The sequence below is a fragment of the Sceloporus undulatus genome, chromosome 7, assembly GCF_019175285.1.
Source record: "Sceloporus undulatus isolate JIND9_A2432 ecotype Alabama chromosome 7, SceUnd_v1.1, whole genome shotgun sequence".
In the NCBI taxonomy this organism is placed as follows: Eukaryota; Metazoa; Chordata; class Lepidosauria; order Squamata; family Phrynosomatidae; genus Sceloporus; species Sceloporus undulatus.
The window spans coordinates 1,332,461-1,350,536 of NC_056528.1; the positions used below are offsets into that span (position 1 = coordinate 1,332,461).

At 46.0% G+C, this 18,076-nt stretch overlaps 1 protein-coding gene across 1 annotated transcript in view; it reads left to right on the forward strand.

Moving 5' to 3' along the window:
* The window catches only part of PAX7 (paired box 7), a 107,903-nt gene extending 96,113 nt beyond the window's left edge, over positions 1–11,790 (forward strand). The window contains 2 exon segments of the mRNA XM_042477992.1: positions 5,682–5,928; positions 11,586–11,790. Coding sequence (XP_042333926.1) covers positions 5,682–5,928; positions 11,586–11,701 — 363 coding nt within the window. The 3' untranslated portion in view covers positions 11,702–11,790.
* The last annotated feature ends 6,286 nt before the right edge of the window (positions 11,791–18,076 follow it).

The following is an 18,076-nucleotide window of genomic DNA, read 5'->3' on the forward strand; positions in this document are numbered from 1 at the left end:
TTTATTTGACTTTATTTTCCCCTCCATCTCCCGACGGAGAGGGCCCCGGAGGCATTGGCTCGACTTAATGGTGTATCTTACACCGTCCTTAAGCCGGACTTTTAACTGAAGGCTAGGCCCGCTTGATCAGAGGTGGGCCGAGGGAGGAGGGAAAGTGACAGAAAGACAGAGACGGAGAGTTTTCTAGCAGATATGCAAGACTATCAGGGAGCCAGGCAGCTTCGCCCGAGGCTGGGATATGCCACTCGGCAGACGCTCTTTGTAGTGCAGGCCTCTTTCACATTTAGAGATACTCTTTTTCCCGGTGCCATCCCAGGAAAAAGGCGAAGAAAAGAAGCCGAGCGGGGAAAGGAGGGAGGAATACGCAGAGAGGCTCAAAGGATCTCTGCGAAATCTTGTTTGGAAGCAATGAACCAGCACCCTGACTCCATTACCGGTGTCCGCAGGGGGTTGCGATGGGGAGGGAGGAGAGGGGCAATCGGCTTAGCCAAGGAATGGAGGGAAGGGGGGCGATGGAAGAGAAGAGAATGGGGTGCGTTTCAGTCGGGCTTTGTTGATTTGTGCTGGAACGGGGCTGGAGAAGGAGAGAAGGAGAGAACAAGGAGGGCCGCATTGCCTAAAACACTTTGAGACGCCAATGTTTGGGGTGGAATCGTTACATTTTGGAGTTGCAAGAAACCCCAAGGGCCTTGTAGTGCAACCTCCTGCCATGCAAGTCTTTGCTTGTCTCTGAGAGGACACTATTGAAGATGTTACTCTAGTATCTCTAGGAAGGGAGGTCCAAAGCCTTGAAACAGCCACCAAGAAGGCCCCATCTCCCATGTTCCCATAAGATGCACCTGTGAGATGGTGAGACAGAGAGAAGGGCCTCCTCAGAAGATCTTGAGATATGGGGAGGTTCATATTAGGAAGAATATGGCCTTTGGAAGGATACTATTGAAGATGTAACTCAGCGGTTCTCAACCTGTGGGTCATGACCCCTTTGGGGGTTGAACGAGCCTTTCTCAGGGATCGCCTAAGAAAATCAGAAAATACTTGTTTCCAGTGGTGTTAGGAACTGAGACCATCGATTGGGGGGGTCACCACAACACGAGGAACTGTATTAAAGGGTCACAGCATTAGGAAGGTTGAGAACTACTGCTCTAGAATCTCTAGAAAGGGAGTTCCAGAGCTTGGGAGCATCCACTGAGAAGACCCCATCTCCTATATTCCCACCAGATATACCTATGTGATGGTGGGACAGAGAGAAAGGCCTCCTTAGAAGATCTCGAGATATGGGCAGCTTCATATGGGGAAAAATATGGTTTTGGCCTGTCTCTGAAAGGACACTATGGAAGACGCCATTCTAGCATCTCTAGGAAAGGAGTTTCAGAGACTGGGAGAAGCCACCAATAAGACTGTGTCTCCCATGTTCCCACCAGTTGCACCTGTGAAGGGGTGGGATGGAGAGAAGGGACTCCATAGAAGGTCTGGATACAGGCAAAAATAGGAAGGAGGAGAACTACCTAGACTTTCTGGGAAGGGAGTTCCTAAACCTGGGAGTAGCCACCCAAAAGGCCATGTCTCCCATATTCCCACCAGAAGTACTGATGAAGATGGTGGGACAGAGAAAAGATAGATCCTCAGAAGATCTCAAAACATAGGCGTGCTCATATGGGATAGTATGGTCCTTCAAATAACCATGCTGCCTGGGGGATTCTGGTAGTTGTAGTCCAAATAAAAGGGATGCTCCACAGTGCTCCTACTTATTGCAAACTGAGCTGTACCTTTCCCTTCATTGGTTTTTCTATCATCCCCAAGTTGAGGAAATGGAGGAGGAAGAAGAAAGGATGGAAAGGAAGGCTCTACCTTTAATTACATTTTGTCAAAGTTGCCCTGACCCATCCCTATTGTCAGAGTGGGAATAATAATTTTATTATTTTTTAAAAAGCCCTGTTCTATGATTATGTAGAAGGTATTAAGACGACGGAAGGAAGGGGGAGAAGGGAGTTTACTTTGTAGCTGAGCGAGGGATAAATGGGGGTTTAAGGATCTCAGCGCCGAGATTGGAAATATTAAGTGAGGTACGGAGGAATCGTCCCTTGAATACTCTCCGGGGATTAGGGAATGTAGTGCCGGGCGGAAGAGAAGAATCCTCTTTAATGACACCAAGATCCGTTCCTCATCAAGAGATTCCACTGAGAGGCGGAGAGGCAGAGTTTGCAGGAATAAGAAATGCCTTGGCGCCCAGGACTTTCGTCTCCACCTCCCAGCACCGCCTTTTCCAATCTTAATTCCAGCCGAGCTTTGCAAATATTGAAAATGCGTAGTCGGAAGCATGCAATTAAGAAGACGGATCTTCCTCTTGGCTTTGAGGGTGGGACACGGCTTCTCTTGCAGGCTTTCTGGGCCGTGTCCCAGGAGGATGGCATCGCGGAGGCAGAAGGGACCCCAAGGGCCATCTAATCCAACCCTTTGCAGGATAGGAAGGTGAAATTAAGACACTCCTAAGAGAGGCCCATCCAACCTCTTGTTGCAAGGCCTCCAAAGATGGAGAGTCCACCACAATCTGAGGCAGTCCATTCCACTGTAAAACAGCTCTTAACAAGTTTTCCCCCATGTTTAGGTGGACTACTCATGCTACTTAAGGGAGCCTCTATATTCAGGGGTACTACGCTCATCCCTCCATATTTGCAGCTTTGATATTTGCGGATTTAATTATTCACAGATTTGATTAATGTGTTCTCTCTAGGAATATCTAGGTCCTCCAGTGCAACTCCATGGTCAACTTTAAGTAAAAGTTGCACCGAAAGACCTAGAGGTTCCTAGAAAGAACACTCCATTAGGCCTTTGTAGCTCCTCCAGTGGAGCTCTATGGTCAGTGTCTGTCGGACGCTGACCACAGAGTTGCCCTGGAGGATTAGGGTCTGATAACTGGGTGACATGATAGCCATGTATCCATATTTGAAGTGATGTCATACTGAGGATGAAGCAACCTTGTTTTCTGCAGTTCCAGAGAATAGCAATGGATGCAAGCTAAAGGAGAAGAGATTCCACCTCAACGTTAGGGAGAACTTTCCAACAGTAAGAGTTGTTGGGAAGTTGAATAGATTGAGTAGAGAATGGTGGACTGGGTCTTTAAAAAGAGGTTGGATGGACATTTTTCAAGGGTTGTGTATCTCTGCATGGCAGAGGTTGGACCGGATGCACCTTGGATGAGTCCTTCCATCTCTAAAGGTCTACCATTCTGTGCTTCTATGAACAGGACCCAGGCCATTGTCTGCTTCCGATCTGGCTCTTTCCCCCCAACTTCCACCTGCTTAGAAGCCGCAATGGGCCGCCTGTGCCCCAACCACCCACCCAACCTCCAGACCTAAAAATAAAGCCATTGATGGCTGAGATTGGTTCTCCTAATTGGGCTCGGCGTTCCAAAGCCGTCTCCGTTTATCGTAAAGGGTGCACATTTCCCGGCTTGAGTTTCCGCGGACATCGGCCCCGAGGGCAGGCTCAGAAACGGAGAGAATTAATTACATTTTTTCCAAAGAGAGAGAGAGAGAGGAGGAAAAAACTCCCCTTCTTTTAAAGTATGAGAAAGAGAAGGATGAAGTCCCAGAGGGGGAGAATGTGATGGAGTGGAGGGTCCATAGGGAAAAACAGAGGAGGGGAAAATAGAATCTTCTTCTCATTTAAGGCAATTGTAGCAAAAGTCAAGCCTGTGGATAATTTTATTTGCACAGAGAGAGACAGGGTAACAGGGACTGGCTGTATCCGCACTGCAGAATTAATGCAGTTTGTCACTGCTTTAACTCTCAGGGTTCCATCCTCTGGAATTCCTGGGATTTGTAGCTTGGTGAAGTATTTTGCCTTCTCCGTTAGAACCCTCTCTTGCCATCACAAATGAAAAGTCCCGGAATTCAGTGCCCAGAAAAGTGCACTCGATGGTCATGCCCACAAGGAGGAAGTGATAGTCTAGTGCAAAAAGTGCAGTGGCTGCTAGCGTGCAAAAAGTGTGATGGCTAGAGCCGTGAAATTGCACCGGCGGGAGGTGTGTGCTAAGGGAAAGTGCTGGTCTAGTGCACAAAAATGAGATTTCTAGTGGTGTGCAAAAAGTGTGATGGCTAGTGCCATGTAAAAAGTGTGCCAGTAGGTGGTGTGCACAAAGGCTGGCTAGTGCAAAAAGTGCACTGGCTGCTGGTGGCATGAGCCAAGTGCTAGTCTAGTGCAAAACCTGCAGTGAGTAGTGGCACATAAAAAGTACACCCGCGAAAAGTGCAAGTGCTAGTCCATTGCAAAACACATGAGGGCCGGTGGTGTACACAAAGTGTGTGTTTGTACTGTGCTGCCTTTGCATCCAGTTGGCCATGTGCTACCTCTAGACCCAGGAACCCAATGCACCATGGTATGCGCAGCCAAATGTGGGTGAAAATGTGGTCCATGAGACCAGACACATTGGAAATCATGCATAGTTGAGCAAAGGCCTCTGCAATGGCTCCAGCGCCTCTTTGAGCCGCAAATCCCACTCCGCCATTTGATCGGTGGCCTAAAGGGGGAATTTAGTGAGAGCCATTGATAAGAAGCAGCGCAAGGAGGAGGAAGGAAGGAAGGCTGTCAATCGCCGTGATGGACAGGATGCCAGATTTCCTGCCCGATTAAAAATATATATACATATACCTATCGGATGCGGGCAAGCTATTGATTTTGTGTTAGGCACGGAGAAGTAATAAATTATATCCACGCAAGGTCAAGCGCCCGCCAGGCAGGACGGGAAATAATCTGTTCCTTGAGAGTTCGGGACTTTGCAAGTTTTTTGCCATTTCTTGCATGCGTTTAGAACTTGAGAAACTGGAATAAGAGGGAAATAAGAGGGTTTGGGGTTGGAGGGTCAGCCTTCATGCAAAGCCACCATGGGGCTACCAGAAAGTGGCATGGCATTGCCATGGGAGGCCATGGAAATATGGTCAGCCATCTGTGTCCACTGATATTTATTTATTTGTTATCCATGTATTTAACCATCTGCAGCTTGAAAATGTTAAAAATACATATCAATTCCAAAAAGCAAGTCTTGATTTTGCCATTTGATATAAAGGACACCATTTTGCTTGGTCATTGTATTTAATGGGAATTGAGCATCCACGGATTTTGGGATCCACAGGGAGTCCTGGAAGCAAATCCCAGTGGATACCAAGGGTCCATAAATGATGATGATGATGATGATGATGATGATGATGATGATGATGATGATGATGCCCCCATTGTATTTAATGGGACTTGAGCATCCATAGATTTTGGTTCCCATGGGAGTTCTGGAACCAAACCTTTTCCTTCTCCTTCTCTTTATCCTCTTCCTCTTCTTCTTCTTCCTCTCCTCCTCTTCTTCTCCTTCTTCTTCCTATTTCTCCTCTTCTTCTTCCACTTATTCCTCTTCCTCCTCCTCTTCTTTTTCTTCACCATCTTTGTCATCATCATCATCATCATCATCATCATCATCATCATTATCATCACCATCCCCACCACTTAGAATTATAGAATCATAGAGTTGGAAGAGACCCCAAGGGCCATCCAGTCCAAACCCCTTCTGCCATGCAGGGACTCTCAATCAAACCATCACCGAGAGATGGCTATCCAGATGGCCATCCAGCCTTTCTAAGCACTTTCTCCCTCCAGCCGGACTGACCAGACGTCTCCTTTTCCGATCCCAACAGGTGATGAGCATCCTCAGCAACCCCAGCGGGGTCCCTCCGCAGCCCCAGGCCGACTTCTCCATCTCGCCCCTCCATGGCAGCCTGGACACAGCCAACTCCATCTCGGCCAGCTGCAGCCAGAGGAGCGACTCCATCAAGTCTGTCGACAGCCTCCCGACTTCCCAGTCCTACTGCCCTCCGACCTACACCACCACTGGCTACAGCGTGGACCCCGTGGCGGGATACCAGTATGGACAGTACGGGCAAAGTAAGTCGGGGATCTGGTGGGAGGGGTAGGGGTGGCTGGTGTTTCCCAATACAAGGGGGATACCACTGTGGACAATAGGGGCAAAGTAAGTCGGGGGTCCAGTTGAGGGGATTTGATTATTCACATATTTGATTAAGATGTTCTCTCTAGGAATCTCTAGGTCCTCCAGTGCAACTCCATGGTCAACTAAAAGTTGCACTGAAAGACCTAGAGATTCCTAGAGAGAATACTCTACTAGGCCTTTGTAGTTCCTCCAGTGCAACTCTATGGTCAGTGTCTGCCAGACGTTGACCACAGAGTTGCGCTGGAGGACCTAGAGATTCCTAGAGAGGTGTCCTCTCAGGTAAAAACATGGTGTTTTTGTTATTTGCGGTTTTTCCATATTCATGGGGGTATTGTACAATGACTTGTCTTTGCTTTATGGCATCCTAACATTAGGATATAAATTATTGACAAACCTACATCTGATAATTTTTGTAATTGTAGATTTCTTCCATTTTGATTGACCAAAAAAAAAGTCAGTGAATATTAATGGAGATTATTGTTAAGTCCATTGTTGTTCCTTATCTTGCCTTCATCGTGTAGCGAATTCCATATCAGTGGGTTTGTGAATCCACTCTGGGTTTTAGTCCAAACTTTTAAAAGATTCATCCCTGCACTGACATGGGAACCAGTGAACTCACTCAAAATATGCCCTAAGGAGCGAATTGATTACAAATAATCAATTACAAGTAATGCATTGCAAAGAGGAGATCGATAGCAAGTAGTGCATTGTTTGTAAGGAGCTGCTTCCAAGCTCCAAATTTTGTCATTTGAGGGACTAGAGTGCCTCTGGACATGCGCAGAGAGCCATTCCCTTTCACAATCACTAGAGGAGCGAGTCCTTCACAGCCCACCTCTATCTATTATAGCTGAGGGGCCGCACATTCCTGGGAATAAAGGTCTTTCTTTAAATAATAATAATAATAACCGCTGCTTTTAATCTGAGGAGGAACTTCGGTTTCGCTCCAAATTGCACAGGAAATGGGGTGCACCGAAAGGGGGAGAAGGGCGAGCCACTAGACCCCAAGGCAAGACTAGCAAGGTCCTTTGGTCATTCCTCCTGAATCGAAAGGGTCGCCGCTTACTGGGGTCACTGGGACCCATTTCCACGGATCAATGGGGGTCAACGCCTCTCCCAGTTTAAGGGGTCACCAGAACTCATTTCTACCAAGGCTGGGCCTGATCAGGTCCCCTCCAAGTCTAGCGGGGTCAGTGAAATCCATTTCCAAAAACTGCCATCTGAAACCCAAGCCAAATCTCAGCCAGACATTTTATCTTCAGGCTGGGAATAAATCTATGGCCTCAATCCAGGTTGAAGGGTTAAAGATTGTAAGAGGCCTGATTCCCACTACCTTTTAAACCAGATCACAAATCTGTATGAAATGGTTCAAATGACCCTGGTTCCCACTTGAACCGATTCGCTGAAGCAGTTTGGAGAAGGGGGGCTATGCACCCATTTAACCCACATCTTTTTAATGTCTTTTGGGATAAATTGAATCCACACAAGTATGTGAACCAGATGCGGATCAGAATCGATTTAAATTTGCTCTTTGGCTGGCTGGACCATTTTGAACCGATTCGTTCGTGAATGTGAACCACGAAGGGGTTATTTTACAGGGGAAAATGCAATTGGAGCAAATGTAGTGGGAACCATGCTCCACTGTCGAACCGATCCATCGATTCGGATCGCAAACCACTTTTTTGTAAGTGGGAATGAGGCCTCATAGAATTTGGAAGGGCATCTACGAAGAGACTAGACAAGGTCCTCTACTATAAAGATACAGCACCAAATACCACACAACAACAACAACAAACCAAAGTCAAGATTGTCCATGCCATAGCATTTCTAGTTTCTATATATGACAGTGAAAAGGGTTGATTGGAAGAGAACCAACTTATCTGAAATGTGGTGCTGGAGGACACTTCTATGAATACGATGGATGGCTAAAAAGACAAATAGATGAGACCAAGAGCAAAACAGGGCTGAACTTTCCCTAAAAGCCAAAATGACTAAACTGAGACTGTCGTAGTTTGGGCATATCATGAGAAGACATGACTCCATCCATCCATCCATCCATCCATCCATCCATCCATCCATCCATCCATCCATCATTGCTGCATGCATTCAAGTTGTTTCCGACTTACAGAACCCTCAAAGGCAACCCTATCATGGTATTTTCTTGGCAAGATTTGTTCAGAGGAGCTTTGCCATTGCCTTCCCCTGAGGCTGAGAGCATGCGACTTGCTCAACATCGCCCAGTAGGCTTCATGGCCAAGAGGAGAATGCTGTCCATCAAATGACCTGAGCCATATAGGGCTTTGACGGTCAAAACCAGCACTCCCCAGAAAAGACAATAAAACTTGGGAAGGTAGAAGGCAATAGGAAAAGGGGAAGAGCATGCTGCATGTGGAGCCAACATGGTACAGTGGTCCGAACATTGGACTCCAACTTTGGAGATCCAGGTTCAAATCTCACCCATGGAGACCCACCATGGGCAAGTCACATACCCTCAGCCCCCTGGAAAAACATGATAAGGTTCACCCTAGAGTTGCCATAATTTGGAAATGACTTGAAGGCACACAACAATGTCAAGGAAGTCATGGATCTCCCAGCTTTGCAAGCCTTGAGCAAGGCTCCTGAGACTTGCAGGTCCCTTCTCCAGAAGGTTCCTAGATCCGCCAAGTCCTCTTGATGGCCATTAACAACAACAAGGGTTATTCCCTCCCTGGTAGTCTCCTTTCTCTGTAAGTTACTCCTGGGGTGACCTCCCCTTCCATGGCTTTTAATTCCTCTTTTGCCTTTGAAAGGTTTCTCCTCTCCGGCCAAATGAAAACCGTGTGTAGCGAAGAGGCCACAAAGGGCCAGAGTTGCTCTGGCCTCCTCCTCCTCCTCCTCCTCCTCCTCCTCCTCCTCCTCCTCTCTTCTTCTCCTTCCTCTTTTCCCCCCTTTCATTCTTTCTCCTTCTTTTTTTCGGGGAGGAGGGGAGGAAAGACAGCCGCACCAAGAGCCAAGTTTGATCTGCTGACTCTTTGACCTTCCTCTCGCTTTCTCTCGGGCACACGTGCGATTGATAAAAATCTTAAACAAATTCCGATACCATGTATTTCCAATAAGGACAGCCCCGGGCTAGGCGTTAGTCACACCCTCCTGTGATGTGAGAGAGTGTGCGTATTTGTGTGTGTGCGTCTGTGTGTGCTTTGGGGAGGGAAAGAGGGAGAAAGAAATGCACAAAGAAAGGAAACACAAGGGCACTGAGAGCCAAGAGGAGGGTGGCAAACAGATTGTACCACATTGCGCCGGTTGCCTCCATTTTGTCCCTAAGGTTCCCAGCCCTAAATACCCTTCTCCTCCTCTCCTTCCATCATTTCCACTCCAAAAAAAGAGACTCCAGTCCAAAATGATTGACTTTTTAGAGCCAAGCAAAGTTAAGGAGTAAGCGAGCCAAGAGTGATGGATCCGACGGAGACAAAATCCTATCCAGTGCAGAGAGGCTGAAAAATTGTATTTCCTTCTCCCATTAGAAACTAATTGGAATAAAGAGGTGTCTTCTGTGGCCTAAATACCCTGAATAATAATAATAATAGTAGTAGTAATAGATTTTAGTTATATCCCGCCTCTCCCAAAGGATCAAGGCGGGTTACGGCAATGAAAATACATAAATGAAATGCACAACTACATACACAAATAAAACAAAATAATCCCCTGATATCCCTTCCTTAAAAATCAACTCTAAATCTAACAACATTAACATCCAATTAAAATGGGTGACATTGGGCAAGTCCCACTCTCTCAGCCTCGGAGGAAGGTAGTGGGGGGAATAAAACCCTATAAAAACCAAATCTTGCCAAGAAAACCCCTCGATCGGTTTGCCTTAGGGTTGCCATAGGTTGGAAATGACTCGAAGGCGCACAACATCAACAACAAGAACAACCTGTCGTTGTACACTTGAAACAAATACTGAAGTTTACCATGGGGAAATTGTATTCCTTGGGCCACATGTGGTCCTCGGGGTTTTCTAGGGCTTGTATTTTAAAAATGATAATAATTAGTTGCCCTGAAATGCCCTCTAGTAGTAGCAGTAGTAGCAGTAGTAGTAGTAGTAGTAGAGTCATAGTAGTAGTGGGGTAATTTCGCCATGTTCTTGGACTCACATTCCAGGACTTTCTTGTTGTTGTTGTGTGCCTTCAAGTCATTTCCAACTTACGGCGACTCTGTCATGGGGTCTTCTTGGCAAGTTACTTCAAGAGAGGTTTGCCATTGACTTCCCCTGAGGCTGAGAGTATGTGACTTGCCCAAGTTCACCCAATGAGTTTCATCCCAGGCCTATGAAGTCCTTGTTCTCTATCATGAAGTGAACCATGAGTTGACTTCCAAGTAACATCCTGCTTTGGAAAAGGCTTCTTCTGAGCCAAAATGAGGGCAAAAACATTGGAGCTTATCGCACGGGGCTCCAGGAACGCAAATGGCACAGGATGAAAGAGAGCGTGATGAGAATGGAATGGGGGAAGGACGCATTTTACCGCACGCCGGAATGATGAAGATGCCGGAAGTCCCCGTTCTGTTCCAAATCCGTGCCAGAGAGGCCAATTTTCAGTTCCTAAAAATCAGCCTCTGGGGATGCATTTGGAACGGAAAGGGGACATCCAGCGGTGTTCCGGCGTGCGGTAAAATGCGTCCTTTCCCCATTTCATTCTCATCACACCCCCTTTCATCCCGTGCCATTTGCGTTCCTGGAGCCCCGTGCGATAAGCTCCGTAGACATTTGAGGGCACTTGGGACACTTTTTGTCTCCAGAGAGGGACTGAATAAAGCCTCCTGACCCCTAACATTTGTCCATCCCTGGCCCATCTGAATCCCTTGCGGGAGGAAGCCAAACCGAGGCATCCGATGAAATATAGAAAAGCCGCGCAAAACTTCCCCTTCGAGACACACGCTGTTTTGGGAAGGAGGCGGCGTTTGCAAAAAAGAAAGCGGAGAGCGGTGCCAACTCGGAGCAGTCCCGGCTGTTCCCAAAGGCCGAGGCCACGTTTAATGATGCCGGCGATGGAACGCCGAAGCGTGAAAAGATTCCTAATGGATGTGACAAGTCTAATAAGAGTTTTTGCCTGGAAGGGACCCCCCTTTGGGGGCACTGCTTCTGACAGGACGCTGACGGCTGAAATTTGTTTACTCCTTGGCACCGATGGTGCCTTTCCTGCCAGCTTCTTATTAATCTAATTTGAGACATTAGAACTGGGGGAGTCAGAAGAGGAGGGGTAGGAAGCAAACCAAAAAAAGAAAGTGACTGAAGCTTTGCTAATAAGGAATGTCACCAGCCAACCGCTGGGCAGCCAGGCAAAAAGGAGGAAAAGATACGCAGATATATATCTATATTGATATCTAGACGAACCACTGTTGCGACCAATGTGGGTACTACCTCCCGCCGATGCGGATCGCAACGATTCTGCGCAATTTTGCCAACCCAAAGGACAACCTGCTCCGTACGCAGTAGTCCCAAGTTAGGTACCTTTGTCCAGAGCAGACCAAGGGATGGCTACGAAATTTTGTTCTGACTGTCGGGTTGCTCACACATTGACCGCTGTTGTTGTTCTTCTCCTTCTCTTGCTCCCATCAGCTGCCGTCGACTATTTGACCAAGAACGTCAGCCTGTCCACACAGCGCCGGATGAAGCTGGGGGAACACTCGGCCGTGCTGGGTCTGCTACCGGTTGAAACGGGTCAAGCGTATTGACGAAACCACCCCTACGAATTCTCCTCCACCGACAATGAGACACAGGAGAAATACATTACATATATATATATGTATATGTATATGTATATGTATATGTATATATATATATATATATATATATATATATCCCCACCGCTGCCAGCGGCTACAAAGGACCCTCCGATATCCACACACTTCTCCTTCTGAACTCCTTACACCAAACCCACTCAATCCTGCCTTTCCTTGAACGGCGGAGAGGACAAAACGGTGGGGGAACGCACAAGAACTGTCCGTCTATCCGAATCCTTAAACTGTGCATACCTGTTTATATTGCAGTTGACTCCTTTGAAGACCCAGAGACAATGAACTAGGTCTAATGAGTTTTATGGTGTTTGGGCTCTCCGAGTATTCATTGTATACTCAACCGGCCAATGTTTATGGACCTTCCATCGATGTAGCCGTTCGGCTTAGTCACTGTGGGATCTGTCTTCTTCGTAATTATATATAGATATAGATGTAGGTAATATTATGTTCGTCCGCCCACCTAAGCCCTCCCCTATGCCCCCGTTTTGTTATTGTAGGAGGGTCAGCGTTCCCTGCGAAGTAGGTGCCCTGGTTGGTTGAGATTGGGACCAAGGATACATGGACCAAAAATACAGACAAAGCAATTATTGTGAGGCTGGAAGATAAATGTATTGATCCGTACCAGGACCAGGGACCAGGTCAAAGTCTATGGAGGCAGGACCGGGGGGAAAGGGGTAAAGATTTGATGTACAGTTGTGTTCTTTCCCAAACAAGACACCCCTTGCAAGTGCAGAAAACAAAGAGTTTGAGAAAGTTGGAGACTAGATGAAACCGAATGCCATTTAGCTTACCTTGCGAAGACCGTCGTTCCAAGACGTTCTGAGTTTTGGGGGGGGAAGTGAATATAGGTTGGAATATTTCAGAACAGAAACACGATTATGGATGGGCAACAACCCACAATTTGGACAGAAAGTGGACCAAAACAGAAAGTGTATATCTTTGCAAGTTGCTATATTTTTCACAGCTGAGAGACCCGGGTTCCTCAGAGGAGGGTTAGATTCTCGAAACATTCCACAACCTACAAGTTATTGCAGAACATTGTTTTGTAGACCTATATCATGCATTGATCCCCTTGGAAAAATCTGTCCATACTTGGGAGAGCAACCCCTCTTTTGAATCCATCCTCTGGGTATTTTTGGTTTGGGTTGTTTTTGGATTGTTGTAAAAGTGTGTCTGCCTTGCATTGTTTAGAAGGCACTCACTCACCTTCCATCAGAAGGAAGATATCAATTTGTAGAGAAACGGACAAAAACGACAATCCCAAGGACAGGCGGGATCAATGAAAAAGGCCAACCGTTGACGTCGGCCGACATTCCAGATACTGACGGATCTTCCTTCTAGACCAGGGATATAAATCTTTCCAGATTTCATTCTCATGGGCAAGAAGGAATGGTTTAACAATTTTACACTTTTGAGGATTAGTCACAGTTTGGGCTTGATTCTGTAAAAAAAAGATACACACGCGGGGATTCAAGCCCAACTCAAATATTTATAAACAGTCTTTCCATTCCTACCTCGTTCCAAAAAAGTAATCGGTAGCATTCCACTACATGAGTACTATTACTTTCTCATACAAAGGGAGCATGGCCCAATGGGGAGATAACCTGATTTTGCACGAAGGGGGATCCAAGGTTCAAACACTAGCGTTTCCCGTCCGAAAGGGTCCAAGATACCATCACAGCCATTGACAAGACAATGCGCCAACTCTGAATAAGGATTTTGGCTCTGAAACCAAACCCCAATAGATAACAAAGGCCAGCCAGGCTATGTATCCTTAAGGGGTGGTCAAGGCGGAGATGGAAAGCAGGTTATTTTTTGACCCTATCGAGAAGAATCCAAACTAACATCACTTCCTCCATGGAAGGTTTCTCTTCCATGGGAAAGATTCAACCACATGGTTCCAGGATCTTCGGGATCTCCAGAGGGATTTAGGTCCTGCTCAGAAGGATCCCTGCCAACTCTATGCCAACACTATGGGGATTATAACACGAGGCACTTTCCGTGCCAGAATCGTTACCCAAACGCTTCAGAAACGCAGAGGTGGGATAACCGGTCGCGTTTCTGAAGCGTCATTGAAGCGTCCCGCTCTTCTCCCATCAACGAATCGTTCGCGGAGCAGCCATTTTTGTAATGACAGAAGTTCCTGTTATTACAGAAACGGCAGCTCCGCGAACTATTTGTCAATGGGAGAAGAGTGGGACGCGCTTCAGTGACGCTTCAGAAGCGCAACTGGATATCCCACCTCCATGTTTCTGAAGCCTTTCGGAAACAAATCCAGCACAGAAAGTGCCTTGTGTGATAATCCTCTAGGATTCTAGTAGCACTGTTTCCCATTCCATTTTTGTGAGCACTGAAGCATGTTTCTTGAGTGCGCATTATGTTTTTCTTCTCAACGTTGTCTTTGGATAGCGTCTCCAGCCCTAAATGTCCCCATCCTCACTTGACCGTAATGCCACTGTTTTTCTCCTATCAGTTGTGGCCATGTGTTTTCGATGGGATTTTTAACTAGCGGGATCATGTCGAAGTCGTGATACTTTGGGTGATGCCCCAGAGATTGCCCCAGATTCAGAATCAGTGAGTACAAAGGAAGGTGACGCTACTAGTAAGAGCAAAGGCGGAGGAGGCGAAACATCATGCTAAGAACTGTTGTGATAAATAGTTTTGGTTTAAGTGCCGTTCTTAAGAAAAGATCCTGTTGTAACCATGCACTTCGTTGAATCATTCCAGAGGAAGAATTACATGCGCTCTCAGCATTGTCTAAGTCCTGCGCATGCCTTGAGTGCGCAACCAAAGAACGGATGTGATAAATAGTTTGTTAAAGTGCCATTCTTGAGAAAAGATCCCGTTGTAACCGTGTACATTCCACCTTGGTGAATCATTACCTGAGCTCTCAAGTGGCGTTGATCTAAGCCCTGCGCATGCCTTGAGTGTGCAACCAAAGAACGGATGTGATAAATAGTTTGTTTAAGTGCCGTTCTTAAGAAAAGACCCAGCTGCGAATACATACACGCCACTTCGGTGAATCATTTTGGGGGGGGGGGGGAATTAGCTGATTTTTCAGGTGACAGCGTCCAAGTTCTACGCATGCCTTGCACAACTAAACCAAGTACATTGCACAACTAAACCAAGTTCTAAAAATGCATTGCACAACTTCTCCAAACTCCTCCAGATGTTTCAATGGAAATATCAAAGGTGGCGAAGGATTTTGTATAAAGGAAGATTTTGGTGCGCATGATCCACGCACACGATGCGCACCTCTGCCAATGAAACAAGGGCTGGATTGGATTTTTGTTGTTCCTTTTCTTCTTCTTTCCAAAAAAAAGGGGGGAAGTTAGAAATAAATAAATGTACACCCTCCTTTTTCGTTATCTCCCCGGATAATTCCAGCCATGACTTTGTATAGTCCTTATCTCCCCTCGCGCATCGCAGGTGCAAAAAAAGCGCACCCTACTTCTCAGAGGTTTTTGTGTATTTAATGTTTCTAACTCGTCCTTTCCCTTAACAACTCCATAAACCCAAACCTGAGAGAGGGAGGGGGAAATAAAAGAAAGATACTATCTGTAGGACATACCTTTATTCCTAGTAACTGTAGATACGTCGCTTCTGTGTTCGACTCATTGCTAATTTTCGCTCCATTACATACATTGCGTTGTCTGTATGCGTCGGCGTGAGTGGCAGGGCGAGGGTATGGCGAATGGGAGGCGGCGGTGGTGGCGCAAAGGCACGCCGGTGCGGGGATGCGTGGTTGCGTGCGTGTAGATATATATATAAATATACATAAATATATATATATATATATATATATAATCACCCCATAATTTATTCAGCTATATGGAGTAGTAGAGTAGAGAAACAAAACCCTGGTATTTGCTTTAAGTACCTGCTGCCTGTAAGTGTCTCTCTCTGTAACTCAGGCATAACCGTTATACATTAAAAAGAGAAATTAAATGCTATTTTGTGAGTCTTTTCCCCCTTTTTTTGGACTTCACCAAGACTTAAATAGTAGTTTCAAGCCTAAAAGAAAGGGGCAACCTTTTAGTAGAATGGAAAGAGTTGGGAGGGACCCCCAAAGGCTATCCAATCCAGCTTCCATCCAGGACAGGAATCCACAATACTAAACAACACATGCACACACTTTCCTCCTCTACACAGTTGTTTCTCCATATATTGTGTTGGGTACATCAAAGCTGAAGATGAGGAGCGTCTCAAGGGAGGTACCTTAGAACTAAAGGTTGCACTGGAGGACCTAGACATTCCTAGAGAGGACACTCCACTAGGCCTTTGTAGCTCCTCTGGTGCAACTCTGTGGTCAACTTTAATCAAAGGTCGCACTGAAGGAACTAGAGATACCTTGAGAGAATACTCTACTAGGCCTTTGTAGCTCCTCCAGTGCAACTCTATGGTCAACGTTAACTAAAAGTGGCACTGAAAGACCTAGAGATTCCTAGAGAGAACACTCTACAAGGCCTTTGTAGCTCCTCCGGCGCAACTCTATGGTCAGTGTCTGTCGGACATTGACCATAGAGTTGTCCTGGAGGACCTAGAGATCCCAAGAGAGGTGTCCTCTCTGGTAGAAAAAAACATGGTCTTTTTGTTGTTTGCGCTTTTTCCATGTTCGCGGGGGTCTTGTGTCTCTAACCCTAGCGAATACGGAAGGTCAAGTGTATTAGGATAATATGATATAATGTATAGCGTATTTGTATAGTATAGTATAGTATAGTATAGCGTTTAGTTATTTTAATAACTTGTTTCTATGTCACTTATAAAATAGTAAAACAGAAAAATCGCCTGGTGCCCATTGGAAATGACGAACAGATGGATTTGGCTCCGTCTGAGAAGGACCTCCATAGTTATGGTAGGACTTACACCTCCTAGAATAATAATAGTAACAACATATAAGATGTCTTCGTTCTAATCAACAGTTTCAGCCACTTTCGTAAAAACCGCCGCAGCGTCCGTCCTGGAGATGCTTGAGCGTTAAAAGCAATCCATGATCAATTAGTTCTCGGGATCAACGGAGAGGTCTCCATCAACGGAGGCTGTGGGTCTGCATTAAATAAGCGGGATTTCCAGTTCCTGTGTACAATTATAAACGCCGGACCCTCGAAGGAAGACCCTCGGAGGAGGAGAACGAAAGACGCGTCGGGGATTTGGAGGAGAGTTGTGCAAATATTAGGGACGGCTAAAGAGACGTCTCCGAAATTGGACTGAGAGCAAATGGAGGCTGGGTTTTACTAAGTCCGATCTGCATTGCGGAAATAACGCAGCTTGACGCCACTTTAATAATAATAATGGGTCCTGGAAAAGGAGGACGGAGGTTACGCGGCTTTAACTGGCATGGCTCTGTGCTATGGAATCCTGGGATTTGTAGTTTTGTGAGCGATCCGGCCTTCCCCCAACAAACCCCAAATCCCAAAATACCTTAAATGCAGAAATAGGACAATTTTTACAACTAGAATAATAGGATTGGAGAAACTAAGAGCGCTATAGAAATACCGAAGTAAACAATAATATTAGAATATTAAGCGGAAGCGTTATTAACTTGCAAGAAACAATAGCGCACTGTTTAAATGCTATTATCAATGGAAGCAGAAATAGTAAAGAATATGATAAACGTAGCAATAGTAATGGTTAAGAGATACGGGTTTATTGCCTTTTCTTCTAGTATTTAAGGCAAACCTAAATATACAAGTAAATGGCGATGGTTTTGCAACTTACAATATAATAACGATCAATTAATATTTACTATGCCATAACTGTGAGCCAAAGTGCATCGTTTCTACAGCACGGATTAGACTTTAGGATGCTGTACTTTGGGATTTATGGGACAACAGGCCGCAATAGGAAAGACTTTAATGTTTGGGAAAGGAGGATTCATAGGGAAAAAGAGGCAGGCTGCATTACAGGTGGATTGGTTTAGTCCAAGAGCCACAGCTGCCCTGAGTTTGCAAGGCTTGAGCTTGCAAGGCTGGAGATCCTGAAGGTATCTCATCCATAGGTATGTTTGTGTTTCTTCAAAGCACCTTATTGATTGACTTATGGTGACCCTATGGATTGCATAGGGCTTTCTTAGGCAAGGCATTGGCCTATTCCTCTGCAGTATCACCCAAATTTCCTGCCTAAGGATATGGGGGGCAACCAAAATGCTGAAGGGCCTGGAAGCCATGAAGGCCTATGGAGGATTTTTAAACACAGGTTGGATGGCCATCTGTCCATTGGGGCTGCTTGGGTTCTGTGTGTTCCTGCATGTCAGAAGCGGATTGGACTCTGTGGCCCTTAGGAGTCCCTTGCAGCTGTGGGATTCTGCAATGC